Source organism: Schistocerca nitens, chromosome 6 (genome assembly GCF_023898315.1).
Source record: "Schistocerca nitens isolate TAMUIC-IGC-003100 chromosome 6, iqSchNite1.1, whole genome shotgun sequence".
In the NCBI taxonomy this organism is placed as follows: domain Eukaryota; kingdom Metazoa; phylum Arthropoda; class Insecta; order Orthoptera; family Acrididae; genus Schistocerca; species Schistocerca nitens.
The window spans coordinates 632,771,556-632,788,266 of record NC_064619.1 but is presented as its reverse complement, the minus strand read 5'-3'; the positions used below and the strand labels follow the sequence as shown (position 1 = coordinate 632,788,266).

The window sequence follows — 16,711 nt, the reverse complement described above, 5'->3', positions numbered from 1 at the left end:
TAAGGCTTGAAGGCTTGAAGCTATTTCATTTATAAATTGCCTTCAAGGCTTCGGCACATAAACTTTTCCTATTAAGAATGGTCTTTGTCATCACGATGCACAGCTAGTTACAGTATATTACGTAGCTCAATAGAGCAATGCAAAACAGTCCTCCAAAATAGTACATTCAATTAATGATTTAACAGTTGCTAATTTTAGGGAAAACTTGCAAGTTAGACTGGGATGAGACGCACAGGGAACACAATGCTAATTTAAAATTTAACCTGTTTCATAATACGTTTGTGAGTATATCTGAAAACAGTTTCCCTAAAAAAACAGTGAAACACAATTATAAGAAACCATCTAACAAGTCTTGGCTTACTAAATCAATGATAATATCTTTCCAACAGAAAAGGGAAACGTATCTTTTAGCTAGGAGGAATATTGATCCAGAAACAGTCAAGTATTATAAAAACCACTACACTGTATTATGAAAAGTTATTAAAAAATCGAGAAGTACGTGCATTGTGTCTGAGATAAGCACCTATGATAAGAAAATTAAAACACTCTGGAATATTGTTAAAACCGAGAGCAAAGGACGACTGTGTTTCTGTCAAACTAAATTAAAGTTTGTTAACAAAAAGTCAGAGACAGAAAATATTTTTAAAAATCATTTTTAACTGTTGTAGAGAAAATGCGATCCAGCTGTTCATTATAAAATGCAAGGCTACATTTGGAGGAGGCAGTTCCTATGCAATTTGATAAAACTGAAATTCAACTTACCTCTACTTCTGTAATTATGAAAATAATAAATTCACTCAAAAGTAAAGCTTACATGGAATTGATGGCATTTCCAACAGAGTACTAAAAGTTTGTTCTCAAGAGATGAATAGGATTCTCAGTCACATATGTAGTAGCCAACTGAAACTGGGCATTTTTGCAGAATAAGCTATTGTTAAATCGTTGCATAAAAATTAATATGTCTGACGCTACCAACAACCACCCAGCCTCACTTCTAACATTTTTATCCAAAATTCTAGAAAAATTAGTGTATTCAACAGTAGCTTCGTATATCTGCAAAAATGAACTACTAACAAAATGTCAGTTTGGTTTTCAAAAAGGCTTCTGTGCTATATATGCTTTCACTGATCAAATATTAAATGCTCTGAATAACCGAACATCACCCATTGGGATTTTTTGTGCTCTCTCAAAGGCTTTTAACTGCTTGAATCATGAAATTCTTCTAGATAAGCTTAAGTATTGTGGTACGAGTGGGACAGAGCACAAATTGTTTACTCATGTTTAACTGGAAGAATGAAGAAGGTTGAAATTAACAGTACAGGAGTCAGCCCTTTGTCAACCTTAGCCATTTTCCGTATTTACACATAACTTGTGCTTCACCTTGGAGAAGGAATTGTGTAGTGTGTATGTGTTAAGTGTGTTCTTGTGTGTCCTGGAAATTTAACGAAGCAAGCCTTCATTCTATTAGAATTGCCGTGTTTGGTGAGCTTCGTATTTATACTTGCTTACTGCGCAAATATGCACGTTAGATGCAGCGGCGCCAACTCGTACTTATAGGAGCCTAGTACATGATTTAATAAACGTCAATATCGAATATTTAATTTGAATTCCGCGAAGAAACTAAAACGTAATCATAGTACTTGATTATATCACTGAAATATTCATGTTTATTGCACCTTTATTCTTCATTTGGACAGCAAAGAAAAGCAGCAATAAGCAAATGAAACCCGAGATTTTTGTGTCTAATCCACATATCGATGTAAACATGTGCGAAATGAACGCCCATAATGGGCTGTGTTTAGCACTCATTGGGAAACAAAATGGCGGATGCACCAGCCTATGTTTTTTGGAGCTCGAGCCACGTGCCGCCGCAGAGAGAGAGTATGGTTGTGTTGCGCGTCGTAAGCTACACTACAGTTTCACCTCAGCCCCCATCCATGTGATACGTACGTGATTCTTACCCAAAAGAAACATTTTGAACATTTTGTAGACTGTAAGTAACATGTGTCTCAAATTTGGTAGAAATCGGTCCAGTTACTTAGGAAAAATGTGGAACACACATAAATACGTTAATATGCACATCCATCCATTTTCATGATATGTATGGATTAGTGATGCCGCCCATCTTTGTTTCTAACGGTTTTTAAGCTGAATGTTGAATTGTTTATCTGGAATAATCGCACCTGCTTGCCAGAAATGTTGTTGTCTCTATTGCACAGCAGCTGACATTAATCACACTGCCATTCATCGCGTTTCTGGTACTGTTTCAACTGAAATTATCTGTTGAAGCAAGTTAGCCTGGCAGGACGTATATACCTAAAACAGTAAACCTTTCCGCACACGACACACTATTGTCTCACAAGGGAGTGGTAGAATCTGACATGCCGAAACCAACCATGAAAGTTTTCATCCAGACGGAATACAAGGAGAAAAATGTAGTTTCAAAAGTCTTGCTGCTAAGATGCACTGTAAGTATTTTTTTAAACTGTTGGACTTACTTCTTTTCGTCACACGAAGAACCGCGAACGACAGCGGCTTGTACAGCCCTTCCAGCCTAGCGCGCTAACGGCCATGGGAAGAGACCATAGCACCATTAGTGCTAACACCGGAGTGAGACGAGCGAACGTGAAGCACCTAAACCACACAAAAAAGTTACGTTTCATTGTTGTTATGAATAAGAGGCAATTCGCATCGATAGCTAACCGTTCCATACGGAATTCTTATAAGTGTGAACAGCGGAAAAAAGTAAATCAGGCAATCAAAATATCCACGGGTGTACTGCCGGTCTACAGTGTCCAACGGGCACAATATTTCGGCGATCATACATGTCGCCATCATCAGGTGAACTGACGGACTGAAATCAGGCAAGTTTCTGATATTACATGACTTTAATGTATTGAAATGAAATATTTCTTACAAACACATAATTTCGTAACAATTTCTGTAGCGTATTTCTTATGATAATTTTAGAATAATGTGTCCGGCCGCAGTGGCCGAGCGTTTCTAGGCGTTTCAGTCCGGAACCGTGCGGCTGCTACGGTTACAGGTTCGAATCCTGCCTCGGGCATGGATGTGTGTGATGTCCTTAGGTTAGTTAGGTTTAAGTAGTTCTAAGTGTAGGGGACTGATAACCTCAGGTGTTAAGTTCCATATTGCTTAGAGCCATTTCAGCCAATTTTTGAATTATATGTATTTTAGTGACAATGAAACACTCCTTTTTTTATTCTCCATAGTCGTCATAGTAAAGCAAAGTGTCGTTGTAATGACGAAAATAACCATTAACCTTACATCAGGCACGCCTGATGAAAGAAAATTTAATATTTTCAGGAATGTCAGAGTAATTACCAGTTTTATTTACACAGATTTACTCTGGATTAAGAAATGTTCCTGGCCATTGCTCTACTAATTTTGCTGCATATCGAGCATATTTCAGCAATTCATAAAATTTGCCGATGTTAACTGATAACACACAAAATGACTGCAGTTTAATACTATTCTCCTAACAAACCTCAAGTAACACAGACCTGTCGGAATTTATACTGCCCGACAAATTCCTTGAAAATATTGATAACTTGAATATAAAGTATTAACGTTTCACAATACTGTGGAACATTAACACTTTCTATTCAAATTATGTCTATGGTCCTCCAAGTATCGACAGGATATTGCATAAATATTATCCTTAAAAATACTTTCCACAATCGCAAAAATTCTGTTTAGAGTGTCACACCGGTTGTTCCAGGTGGAATAAAAAATGTCGGCAATTCTTTCGTCGTCCTCCTGAATGACAGAGGTATAGTTATGTCCCCGCCCAGAGTCCAAGAAAAGCAGTGAATAAATCCCAGCTTGTGGTTAGAAATCGTTTCGAATTATTCTTTTCTATATTCCAGATTTTGATAGGTCGATTACAATCTTTTTACCACTAAACACTTCTCTTTTATTTTTGGTCCGAATGTGCCTCGAGGTCCCTGAAGACAGATATAAAGCTGTGGAAACGGTAATCCACTCATACTTATCACTGTCATTGTTGTACATTATGTCATAGCAGTAATCGACAGCACAACAAACTCTGTATTTTTTTCGGCGCGAAACGATGAAGTGCGGTTTGCTCGCATTTCTTTCACTGATCGGTATTAAAGACCAGATGCAGGGATAACGGCAAGCTTCGCCTTCACGTCAGCTACGAATTAATGGCACCTCCGCAACATTTTTACTTGGAGTAAACTTCGTTGTTTTGTAACTTTCTTTACTGTCTGATTTCTTGGATATGCTTATCAGTATCTAAGAAGAGTTAAAATCAGCAACGTTCATCTCAGATGCGATTCGGAGGGCCTAGTCGTATAGATCATCATCGGTAGTGGAGCATTGCCACTCAGGAGCAGCTCTACATGCTTCATATCTCAAGAAAAGTCCTCTAAAGAACTATTGTTCATATTCCAGAATGAGATTTTCACTCTGAAGCGAAGTGTGCGCTGATATGAAACTTCCTGGCAGATTAAAACTGTGTGTCGGACCAAGACTCTAACTCGGGACTTTTGTCTTTCGCGGGTAAGTGCTCTACCAACTGAGCAACCCAAGCACGACTCACGCCCCGCCCTCACAGCTTTACTTCTGCCTGTATCTCGTCTCCTATCTTCCAAACTTCACAGAAGCTCTCCTGTGAACCTTGCAGAACGAGCAGTCGTGGAAGAAAGGAAACTGTGAAGTTTGGAAGGTAGGAGACCGAGATACGTGCAGAAGTAAAGCTGTGGGGTCGGGGTGTGAGTCGTGCTTGGGTAGCTCAGTTGGTAGAGCACTTGCCCGCGAAAGGCAAAGGTCCCGAGTTAGAGTCTCGGTCCGGCACACAGTTTTAATCTGCCAGGAAGTTTCATATAGTTTATATTATTTATTCAAGTTTATGAGTTTATAGTGTTTATTTATGGGGTTTAATGGGACATTGAGGGCACCCTGTACAGTAAATCTTTCAGGTAGTTTTACTTTCGCACTTCTGGAAGTTTCATTGTGACGTGTATTTATTACTTCATGAAAGTCTCTTTTCCATTTATCCAGTTCACGGTCAGATTTTACGAAGCGAAACCGGGTTTGCACACTACTCAACATTAAATATTAAACGCAACGAATATTAATTCAGTTCTATATCCATTGTTAACACTTATACTAACACAACAGAAACTGGTAATTATTGTGGGCATTAAATGAGTTGCAAAGACGAGTGAACAATAACTTCGGGCGATTGTTTCAGAGAAATTTTCAACGAAATCTGAAATTCGCTTTACTACTTACTATCACTCCGATTCGTGTTATCTGTTTACCGAGGCATTGCCTTTCTCTAGCTGGCCGACGGGCTTCGTATTTGGCAATTTTGAACATTTTTTAAATACTTCCAGTGCGTCTTAGCCGCTAAAATTCTGACAGAGTCTTTCTTTCTGTGTACTTTTTCCGTATAAAAAATTTCGAATCATGTTTCGACATTTCGGAATTGACCATCCCCTTGAAAGCAGTGGGCACAGAAACGCCTTTTATTCTTATGCGCATTTTGCGAAAGGACTTTTATTTCAGCTGTCTATCATAACTGAAGCTATGTTCGCGGCATATTTGTTGGTTTTCACGAATCGCAATGAGCAAAGAGACCAATCTGCAACTCAAAAAATGCCTCTGAGCACTATGCGTCTTAACATCTGAGGTCAGCAGCCCCTAGAGCTTAGAACTACTTAAACCTAACTAACCTAAGGACATAACACATCCATGCCCGAGGCAGGATTCGAACCTGCGACCGTAGCGGTCGTGTGGTTCCAGACTGAAGCGCCTAGAACCACTCGGCCACACCGGCCGGCAATCTGCAACTCGATATATGTTCTGGCCCAATTGAACGTTCTTGGTTCCCATATTCGTTCTATATATTCTCTTAAGCCTTTTCTCAGTGTGTTTCTCAACACCTTTTTAAAAATTACAATTATTATAAGAGTTTATGAGGCTTGCTTGGTGACACTTGCTCATGCGGTGCGTGCTAGTAGGGTCTGGTCAAAGTGTACGCTCACATCGTGGGTGAAACCGCCACTATGTATGGTGTATTCTTCCCAATATATATCTACTGGAAGTGGTAGTTATGTTATGGATTGCGCGGCCCCTCCAGCCGGAGGTTCGAGTCCTCCCTCGGGTATGAGTGTGTGTGTGTGTGTGGTTCGTAGCATAAGTTTAAGTAGTGCTTAAGTCTAGGGACCGATGACCTCAGCAGCTTGGTACCTTAGGAATTCACACACATTTAAACATTTGACGCGGTAGTTACTGAAGACACGCACCCACTGGACAGTCTTCCGTAATCCACGTCCCGCCTTTCCAATGGCCACATTTTTTTATTTCTTTGTAAAGACTCAGATATATTTCACGCACATCTAGGAACACAAATATTTTAAATTTCAACTTAATGATGTCGGGTAGTCGCTGTAGGAGTATACGAGATGTGGGACACATAGTGTGGGAAATCCCGTTACGCGGAATTGTCGTGGACATTTGATTCATGTCACGACATTTATCAGTAAGATCGATTGTCTGTTTTCAAGAAGATGAACTGATAATTATCCGTAAGAAACTAAGCGTAGGCGCCTGCAAGTTTCAAGTTATTCTGACGCACTATCTCCTAGACTTCTGCGACTGTAATTATTCTGCCACAGCCAGACACTCATTAGCGACACATCGCCATGTTGAATACACAAAGTTCCGTAAAATGTGTAAAGACTAAAAGTAGTGCCAACTAATGCGTTAAAACGTAGCCAACACCCGCAGGTTACGTTACAGTACTAACGAATGGTAGCAAAGTGACGTGCGGAACAGCATGGACCAGTGTTACTAAAGAATGGGAAATTCAGAAGAATTGTTGTGTTCAGCGGTTCACAAATACCTACTACTTGGCAAAGTGAACTAAATAGTGATAACTAAGTTCTGTCGTAAAAATGTCCATCCTTGTGACTGGAGGTCTAGGGGACTACGACCTTTCATTTATATAAGGACATAAAACACCTGCAGCTGTCCTTACGATGTCATTTATTGTATGGCTCTCAGTTTCGCCGCTTCAGTGCACCATATTGAGGCCATAGTTAATGCTGAAGGGCTTAACGCCATCCGTATACACGATGCATCAGTGGTCAACAAAACTGGTTTACACAGACGACCTGTAACTGTGATGTTGTTTCTCCAATCATCAATTGTCAGCTCATAGACGGTGCATCAGTGGCCAACACACACTAGTGGCCATTACAATTGCTACACCAAGAAGAAATGCAGATGATAAACGGGTATTCATTGGACAGATATATTATACTACAACTGACATGTGATTACATTTTCACGCAATTTTGGTGCATAGATCCTGACAAATCAGTACCCAGAACAACCACCTCTGGCCGTAATAACGGCCTTGATACGCCCGGGCATTGAGTCAAAATGAGATTGGATGGCGTGTACAGGTACAGCTGCCCACACAACTTCATCAGGAGTAGTGACTCGCGTATTGTGACGAGCCAGTTGCTCGGCCACCATTGACCAGACGTTTACAGTTGTTGAGAGATCTGGAGAAAGTGCTGGTCAGGGCAGCAGTCGAACATTTTCTGTATCCAGAAAGTCCCGTACAGGACCTGCATCATGCGGTCGTGCCTTATCCTGCAGAAATTTAGGGTTTCGTAGGGATCGAATGAAGGGTAGAGCCACGGGAGAAATGTAACGTCCACTGTTCAAAGTGCCATCAATGCGAACAAGAGGTGACCGAGACGTGTAACCAATGGCACCCCATAGCATCACGCTTGGTTATACGCCAGTATGGCGATGACGAATACACGCTTCTAATGTGCGTTCATCGCGATGTCGCCAAACACGGATGCGACCATCATGATGCTGTAAACAGAACTTGGATTCATCCGAAAAAATTACGTTTTGACATTCGTTCACCCAGGTTCGTCGTTGAGTGCGCTCCTATCTGTGATGCAGCGTCAAGGATAACCGCAGCCATGGTCTCCGAGCTGATAGTCCATGCTGCTTCAAACGTCGCGAACTGTTCATGTAGATGGTTATTGTCTGGCAGACGTCCCCATCTGATGATTCATGGATCGAGACGAGGTTGCACGATCTGTTTCAGCCATGAGGATAAGATGCCTGACATCTCGACTGGTAGTGATGCGAGGCCGTTGGGATCCAGCACGGCGTTCCGTATTACACTCATGAACCCTCATATTCTGCTAACCGTCATTGGATCTCGACCAACGCGAGCAGCAGTGTCGCGATACGATAAACCGCAATCGCGGTAGGCTACAATCCGACCTTTATCAATGTCGGGAACGTGATGGTGCGCATTTCTCCTCCTTACACGAGGTATCACAAGAACGTTTCACCAGGCAACGCCGGTCAACTGCTGTTTGCGTATGAGAAATCGGTTGGAAACTTTCCTCATGTCAGCACGTTGTAGGTGTCGCCACCGGCGCCAACCTTTTGTGAATGCTCTGAAAAGCTAATCATTTGCATATCACAGCATATTCTTCCTGTCGGTTAAATTTCGCATAGGTGGCAGGTCATGTTCGTGGTGTAGCAATTTTAATGGCCAGTAGTGTAAGTGGTATACGCAGACTACGTGTAACTGTGATGTTGGCTCTCCAATTATCAGCTGCATACCGACGGCGTTTCCCACTTCAGTGTCAGGTAAGGCGTGAAGATGCTACATAGAAGCGCCGAAACTGGTATCCGTAAAATAAAGGACATCGTAAAAACGGCTATAGCTTTTTCATTTTATTAGGTAAAATAACTCGGGTCGGAAACTTTTCTCTATATTAAGCTGCATATTGAAATTCACTTAACATGCCTGCCTGCACAGGGAGTGGGTCTACTTTGGGTGTTTAAAACGAGGTTTAGCCTGACCACTCTCAACATTACGTAAAAACGTAAACAGCTGACCGATCCATTGCGTTCAGGGGAGACGCTTAAGGTAAGCACGTTGGCTTAACGTAACTTGCGCCTGCCGACTCATTGCTGTGAGGCGGAGATAATCTGTATCCTTGTGACAAATTCAACCTTTTTTTTTGTTATAGTCATTACGAGGCATCTTTCAGGACTTCGTATTAGATCAGTTTTCATGGATTCTATGGTACAATAATTTGTCTAGATAGTTACATACAATAATAAGAGACATTTGCTGTACAAATCCATATTTCAATGAACTTTTCCCCATTCTCTCTGCGTATCTACGAGGACCTTGGCGTCCTGTCGAACTAACTTGTGTAAGTAGGCTGTTTAGGTTTTTATGTTGGTAACGCCACGTAGCGCTGCGTATGAAAATCACTGGCTGTGCTGCGTGCAGTCTGTGGCTGGTTTGCATTGTTGGAATTCGCTATTGTAGTGTTGCGCAGTTGGCTGTTAACAGCGCGTAGCGTTGCGCAGTTGGAGGTGAGCTGCCAGCAGTGGTGGATGTGGGGAGAGAGATGGCGGAGTTTTAAGAGCGGATGATCTGGACATGTGTCCATCAGAGACAGTAAATTTGTAAGACTGGATGTCATGAACTGATATATATATATATATATATATATATATATATATATATATATATATATATATATATATATATATAATGACTTTTGAATACTATTAAGGTAAATACATTGTTTGTTCTCTATCAAGATCTTTCATTTGCCAACTATGCCTATCAGTAGTTAGTGCCTTCAGTAGTTTGAATCTTTATTTAGCTGGCAGTAGTGGCGCTTGCTGTATTGCAGTAGTTCGAGTAACGAAGATTTTTGTGAGGTAAGTGATTCGTAAAAGGTATAGGTTATTGTTAGTCAGGGCCATTCTTTTGTAGGGTTTATTGAAAGTCAGATTCCGTTGCGCTAAAAAATATTGTGTGTCAGTTTAGTGTTGATCAGAATAAGTAAAGAGAGAAATGTCTGAGTACGTTCAGTTTTTCTCAGCTGTTTGAAAAGCAAATAATGTAAGAGGTTTACCAGCACAGTAATTCATTAATTTTTTCTAAGGGGACGTTTCATACTTGCTATACAGATTAATGTTACCTGGCTGTTGTTGTTTTGCGACTGAATTTCAGGGCGTAATCATTAGTTTCGGGCTCGCGCATACATGCACATAAACCGATCTCAGTTCAAGATGTGCGCTTGTCCCACCTTATTTCCTCATTTCCACTTGTTGCAGCTCCCGTATTCATCTACTACCAGCTGAGTAACTACTACCAGAACCACCGGCGCTACGTGAACTCGCGTGACGACTACCAGCTGCGGGGAAAACTCTACGACCGCGTCTCCAGCTACTGTGCGCCCTACGACTACGACGATGAGGGCCGACCTATAGGTGAGTGAGTGCGAGCGGCGAGGGGAGGGAGGCGGGCCATGGTTTCCCTACTATAAGAAAGACATCGGGCGGATCCGGTTTTTTTTTATTTTCCTTTTCCCCCAGACACTGTGTGAAACTGAATTCTGTTGATACTGTTTTGCGGTGTTCGAATATGTCAATTATACACTTCGATCTCGACAGTCTTCTGTCATCTCATTTTAATGATTTCTTTTAAAAGCAAATATTGTCGACGTATGTTAGGGATACCAACTCATGACTCTTCCGTCTGAGAGCAGCGATCTTGCAGCCACAGAGTAGCACGAACAAAGTTTACAATGAAATATAAGTGGAATAAAAGAAAGAAATTCACGCAATCAGTCAACAGAGATCTGCCTAATGCAATAACTAAATAGCAAAACAGCACCATGAATAATCCGTACGAGACGTCTGCTGCTATAATTCCCTTCCCCTCTTATACAACGCTAAGGATTTAAAATGAAGTCGCTGTTGACGAATTCACATGTGATATACTACCGTCTAAGTTGCCAGTATCTCAAAAATTTTACTACCTTTATTTCATTTAACGTTTACCATGCACCACTTACCAAATTTTCAGGCCTAATCACGCTGCATGAAGTCGAATGTTGGATTTTTTAGGGTGATGTACCAATCGAAACGAAACCACAATATCCATCTTTCTACAATGAGCTGCTCCTTACATTATCAGAGTTTGTCGAAGCCGAAAGCGCAAGTTAGCAGTAGACGATTTTCGTTGACCCATTGGACGAACTTGTCATGGTTTTATTACTGATACCTTCTTTCATTACTGGACGTCTATATTTCGTACACATTATTGCTCAGAGTCGAGAGGCATGAAAGGGAAGCAGTGGTTGGGAAGGGAGTAAGCAGGGTTGTAGCCTCTCCCCGATGTTATTCAATCTGTATATTGAGCAAGCAGTAAAGGACACAAAAGAAAAATTCGGGGTAGGTATTAAAATCCATGGAGAAGAAATAAAAACTTTGAGGTTCGCCGATGACATTGTAATTCTGTCAGAGACAGCAAAGGTCTTGGAAGAGCAGTTGAACGGAATGGACAGTGTCTTGAAAGGAGGATATAAGATGAACATCAACAAAAGCAAAACGTGGATAATGGAATGTAGTCGAATTAAGTCTGGTGATGCTGAGGGAATTATATTAGGAAATGAGACACTTAAAGTAGTAAAGGAGTTTTGCTATTTGGGGGGAAAAATAACTGGTGATGGTCGAAGAGAGGATATAAAATGTTGGCTGGCAATGGCAAGGAAAGCGTTTATGAACAAGAGGAATTTGTTAACATCGACTATAGATTTAAGTGTCAGGAAGTCGTTTCTGAAAGTATTTGTATGGAGTGTAGCCATATATGGAAGTGAAACGTGGACGATAAATAGTTTGGAGAAGAAGAGAATAGAAGCTTTCGAAATGTGATGCTACAGAAGATTGCTGAAGATTAGGTGGGTAGATCACATAACTAATGAGGACGAATTGAACAGGATTGGGGAGGAGTTTGTGGCATAACTTGACTAGAAGAAGGGATCGTTTGGTAGGACATGTTCTGAGGCAACAAGGGATCAGCAATTTAGTATTGGAGGGCAGCGTGGAGGGTAAAAGTCGTAGAGGGAGACCAATAGATGAATACACTAAGCAGATTCAGAAGGATGTAGGTTGCAGTAGGTACTGGGAGATGAAGAAGCTTGAACAGGATAGAGTAGCATGGAGAGCTGCATCAAACCTGTGTCAGGGCTTAAGACCACAGCAACAACATTGCTCCAGGGCTTTCTGGGATAGACCTGAGTGTAGCATGTGAAATAAAAGGGAGCTCGGAACAAAGTGGTCTTGAAAAACTGATTACGTTTCATTTAATCACCTTACATAGGGCATCCACAATTTTTTTCCTATTGTATATCAGTATTATCAGAGCCTGAATCGGCAGTACGTCAACAAAGCTTGGTGTTTCTCTCCGCCGAATCATGTTTCGCCATTGCCAGGACACCGCCAGAGTGCATCTGCCTCTCCTTGAGGTTAATATGAAAATTTCTTCTAGCTTTACACCATTGTTATTCAGTTTCCTAATAGTTCTTCTGTAGTAAATAGATAACACGCCCATTGTACAATATCATTTGCTAATGTGGTTTCTTACAAACTTAAAGTTACATTACTGTGTCATGCAGCCCACATGACACAACTGTCGAGCAGTTCCTTCTTCATGACAATTTTCGGCCGCATACTGCAGGAGCAATGAAGATGCTCCTGCAGCGTTTCCGATGAGAATTGTTTGATCACCCACAATACAGTCCGTAATTGGCTCCCACTGAGTCTCATCTCTGCTCACAAGAACCGCTGGCTATGAAGACAAAAATATTCCACAGACAACGAGGTGCAGACCAGTGCAGATAACTGGCCGAAAGCACAGGCGGCTGCTTTATATGACCAGGATATTGTAAAGTTGATACAACACTACGACAAAACTCGAAGTTGGCTCGGCGACTATGTAGAGAAGTGGGTGGAAGGTGTACCTAGCTGTTCTGGTTTCCATGCTGGTTTCCATTTCGCGACCGATCGGGACTTACGTTCTGGACAACCCTCGTATTAGGGTCTTATAGGTAGCACTCTTTTAATCAAAATTTTTGGTACACAAAAAAACACAAATGTTTGCAGGAAACTGAGAGAAGTAATAAATCTTAATAACAGTGGATTTAGAATTTGACGTAGTGAAAAAGTCAATTTCAGATACGGTGGAAAAGGTATAGTTTCAAAACTAGTTATTTACCATCTTCTGACGAGCTACTAAGAGATTTAAAATAGATAAAAATGCTTGAACGAATAGCAGAAACATACGGGATATTAAACTCCCGTAATAATAAAAAATAAATTACTACAACCCACAAGATGATGCCATCAGAATCAATCAAGAAATATCGGAAAAATCTGTAGAAAATTCATCAAGGGAAGAGAAAAAGAGCTTTTCAGGACATGGTTACAATATATGGAATTGGTATTTTAATTCATAAGCCGATAATTACAAGACGTGATGAAACTTTGTTGATAAGAACAGGTAACTTCTGAGCGAAAAAAAAAAAAACTGAGTGGATGAATGGCAGACTACAGATCGCAAGGTCTGGCGTTCGTCCCACTCTTACCGGGGTGTTCTTTTCGTCACTTATAGCTCATATTTATCCTATGGAAACGAATTTATACTTCCAAAATCAGAAGCTGCACCGCCGATCGGGGTTTGCGTTACATTGTAGGTTCATTTACGACTGTCTGTGCACGTCGGATCAATGGTACAAGAATGCAAGGTGACACTATCCCCAACAGTGTCGTGGCAAAGTCGTCGCTGCGGCATTCACATGAAGGTAGCTTTACTTTTTTGGCGGAAAGTGAAAATAAAAGTTATAATTACAGTGTTGATAATTTTATTCAGTTGTACATGGGTACCAGGCAGACCATCTAAAATGGACCTTTATTTATTTATTTAGTTAGTTGTACGTTCCATATATCATGTGAACGATTGTTTTGTCGGAATGCTGTGAAACGAGTCATTTATATATATATATATATATATATATATATATATATATATATATATATATATATATATATATAGGATTAATGTTAAGGTTAATGAATAAATTACAGTGAGGAGGTGACAACAGTGTCGGGATAGCGCTTAATATTGTGTCGGACCTCCTTTTGCCCGGAGTAGTGCAGCGACTCGACGAGGCGTGGAGTCTCGATTATGTCCGATAAATTTCGATGGGATCCATGTGAGGCGATGTGGGTGCCCATATCGTCGTCTCTAACTGTCCAGAATGTTCTTCAAACCAATCGAGAACAATTATGGCCCTATGACCTGTCTATGTAGGCTGTCTAGGTTTTTATGTTGGTAACCCCACATAGCGCTCTACAGGGTGTTACAAAAAGGTACGGCCAAACTTTCAGGAAACATTCCTCACACACAAGGAAAGAAAATATGTTATGTGGAAATGTGTCCGGAAACGCTTACTTTCCATGTTAGAGCTCATTTTATTACTTCTCTTCAAATCACATTAATCATGGAATGGAAACACACAGCAGCAGAACGTACCAGCGTGACTTCAAACGCTTTGTTACAGGAAATGTTCAAAATGTCCTCCGTTAGCGAGGATACATGCATCCACCCTCCGTCGCATGGAATCCCTGATGTGCTGATGCAGCCCTGGAGAATGGCGAATTATATCACAGCCGTCCAGAATACGAGCACGAAGAGTCTGCACATTTGGTACCGGGGTTGCGTAGACAAGAGCTTTCATATGCCCCCATAAATGAAAGTCAATAGTGTTGAGGTCAGGAGAGCGTGGAGGCCATGGAATTGCTCCGCCTCTACCAATCCATCGGTCACCGAATCTGTTGTTGGGAAGCGTACGAACACTTCGACTGAAATGTGCAGGAGCTCCATCGTGTATGAACCAAACGTTGTGTCGTACTTGTAAAGGCACATGTTCTAGCAGCACAGGTAGAGTATCCCGTATGAAATCATGATAACGTGCTCCATTGGGCGTAGGTGGAAGAACATGGGGCCCAATCAAGACATCACCAACAATGCCTGCCCAAACGTTCACAGAAAATCTGTGTTGATGACGTGATTGCATAATTGCGTGCGGATTCTCGTCAGCCCACACATGTTGATTGTGAAAATTTACAATTTGATCACCAGAATCGAGGAAGTACAGTACATACAGACGAAACTAAAATGGGCTCTAACATGGAAATTAAGCGTTTCCGGACGCATGTCCACATAAAATCTTTTCTTTATTTGTGTGTGAGGAATGTTTCCTGAAAGTTTGGCCGTACTTTTTTGTAACACCGTGTATATGAAAATGACTGACTGTGCTGTGTGAAGTCTGTGGCTGGTTTGCATTGTTGGAATATTTGCTATTGTAGTGTTGGGTAGTTGAATATGAACAGCGTGTAGCGTTGCGCAGTTGGAGGTGAGCCGCCAGCAGTGGTGGGTGTGGGGAGAGAGATGGCAGAATTTTGAGAGCGGACGGTCTGGACGTGTGTCCATCAGAAAGAGTAAATTTGTAATACTGGATGTCATGAACTGAATATTTAAACCGACAAACTCTTGGAGGTTGCAGGGGACATCAAAACAAATATTTTTCCCTGATGTCATTTTTTCCTATGAAGATTATTTAAACCGGTGGAGGGCGTATTACGCTCTTCAGTTGTTAGAGGCCGTATTACCATCTTCAGTTGTAGGCAACTGCTGTCCACCAATGTAATAGTGCATTGTCTCTGTTTACTAATGGAGCGATACACCTGGAGTGGGTACAATGATATGGTTGGTGCGTACTGCGTAGCGCACCGCAACGGACGAGCTGCACAGCGGGTTTATCAACAACAATATCCTAATCGCCGTATCCCGCATCATACGACCTTTGCTGCTGTGTACAAACGTCTGCTTGAAACCGGGTCATTTAGCAGATTACCTGGACAGGGACCAGTTGATTACCCACCCAGAGCACAGTTCCTCTACCGGTTTAAATACTCCTCATAGGAAAAAATGACATTAGGGAAAAAATATTTGTTTTGGTGTCCTCTACAACCTCCCAGAGTTTGTCGGTTTGAATACTTTTCACCCTACTTTTGAATACTATTAAGGTAAATACATTGTTTGTTCTCTATCAAGATCTTTCATTTGCCAACTATGCCTATCAGTAGTTAGTGCCATCAGTAGTTAGAATCTTTTATTTAGCTGGAAGTATTGGCGCTCGCTGTATTGCAGTAATTCAAATAACGAAGATTTTTGTGAATAAGTCATTCATGAAAGGTATAGGTTATTGTTAGTCAGGGCCATTCTTTTGTAGGGATTATTGAAAGTCAGATAGCGTTGCGCTAAAAATATTGTGTGTCAGTTTAGTGTTGATCAGAGTAAGTAAAGAAATGTCTAAATACGTTCAGTTCCGCTCAGCTGTTTGAAAATCAAATAACGTGAGAGGTTTATCAGCACAGTAATTCACTAATTTTTCTAAGGGGATGTTACACCTGGCGCGTCGTTATCCGTAAAAACTGTGTCATTGTTTGGCTACGTGAAGTCCATGAATGGCTGTAAATGGTCTCCAAGCAGCCGAATATGACCATTTCCAGTCAGTGATCGATTCTCTTGGACCAGTGGACCCAGTCAATTACACGTAAGCACCGTCCTCGCCGTTATGGAGAAACCTAGCCCAGCTCGTTGATTGGATTAGCCGAGCGGTCTATGGCGCTGCATTCGTGGACTGTACGGCTGGTCCCGGCGGAGGATCGAGTCCTCCCTCAGGCATGCGTGTGTGTGTTTGTCCATAGGATAATTTAAGTTAAGTAGTGTGTAAGCTTA

General features: G+C 41.3%; 1 protein-coding gene across 1 annotated transcript in view; it reads left to right on the top strand.

The window, feature by feature from the left end:
* Positions 1 to 1,820: 1,820 nt before the first annotated feature.
* LOC126263541 (cell cycle control protein 50A-like) overlaps positions 1,821 to 16,711 on the top strand; it is a 161,469-nt gene continuing 146,578 nt past the window's right edge. The window contains exons 1-2 of the mRNA XM_049960634.1: positions 1,821 to 1,881; positions 10,180 to 10,335. Coding sequence (XP_049816591.1) covers positions 1,821 to 1,881; positions 10,180 to 10,335 — 217 coding nt within the window. The remainder of the gene's footprint in view (positions 1,882 to 10,179; positions 10,336 to 16,711) is intronic.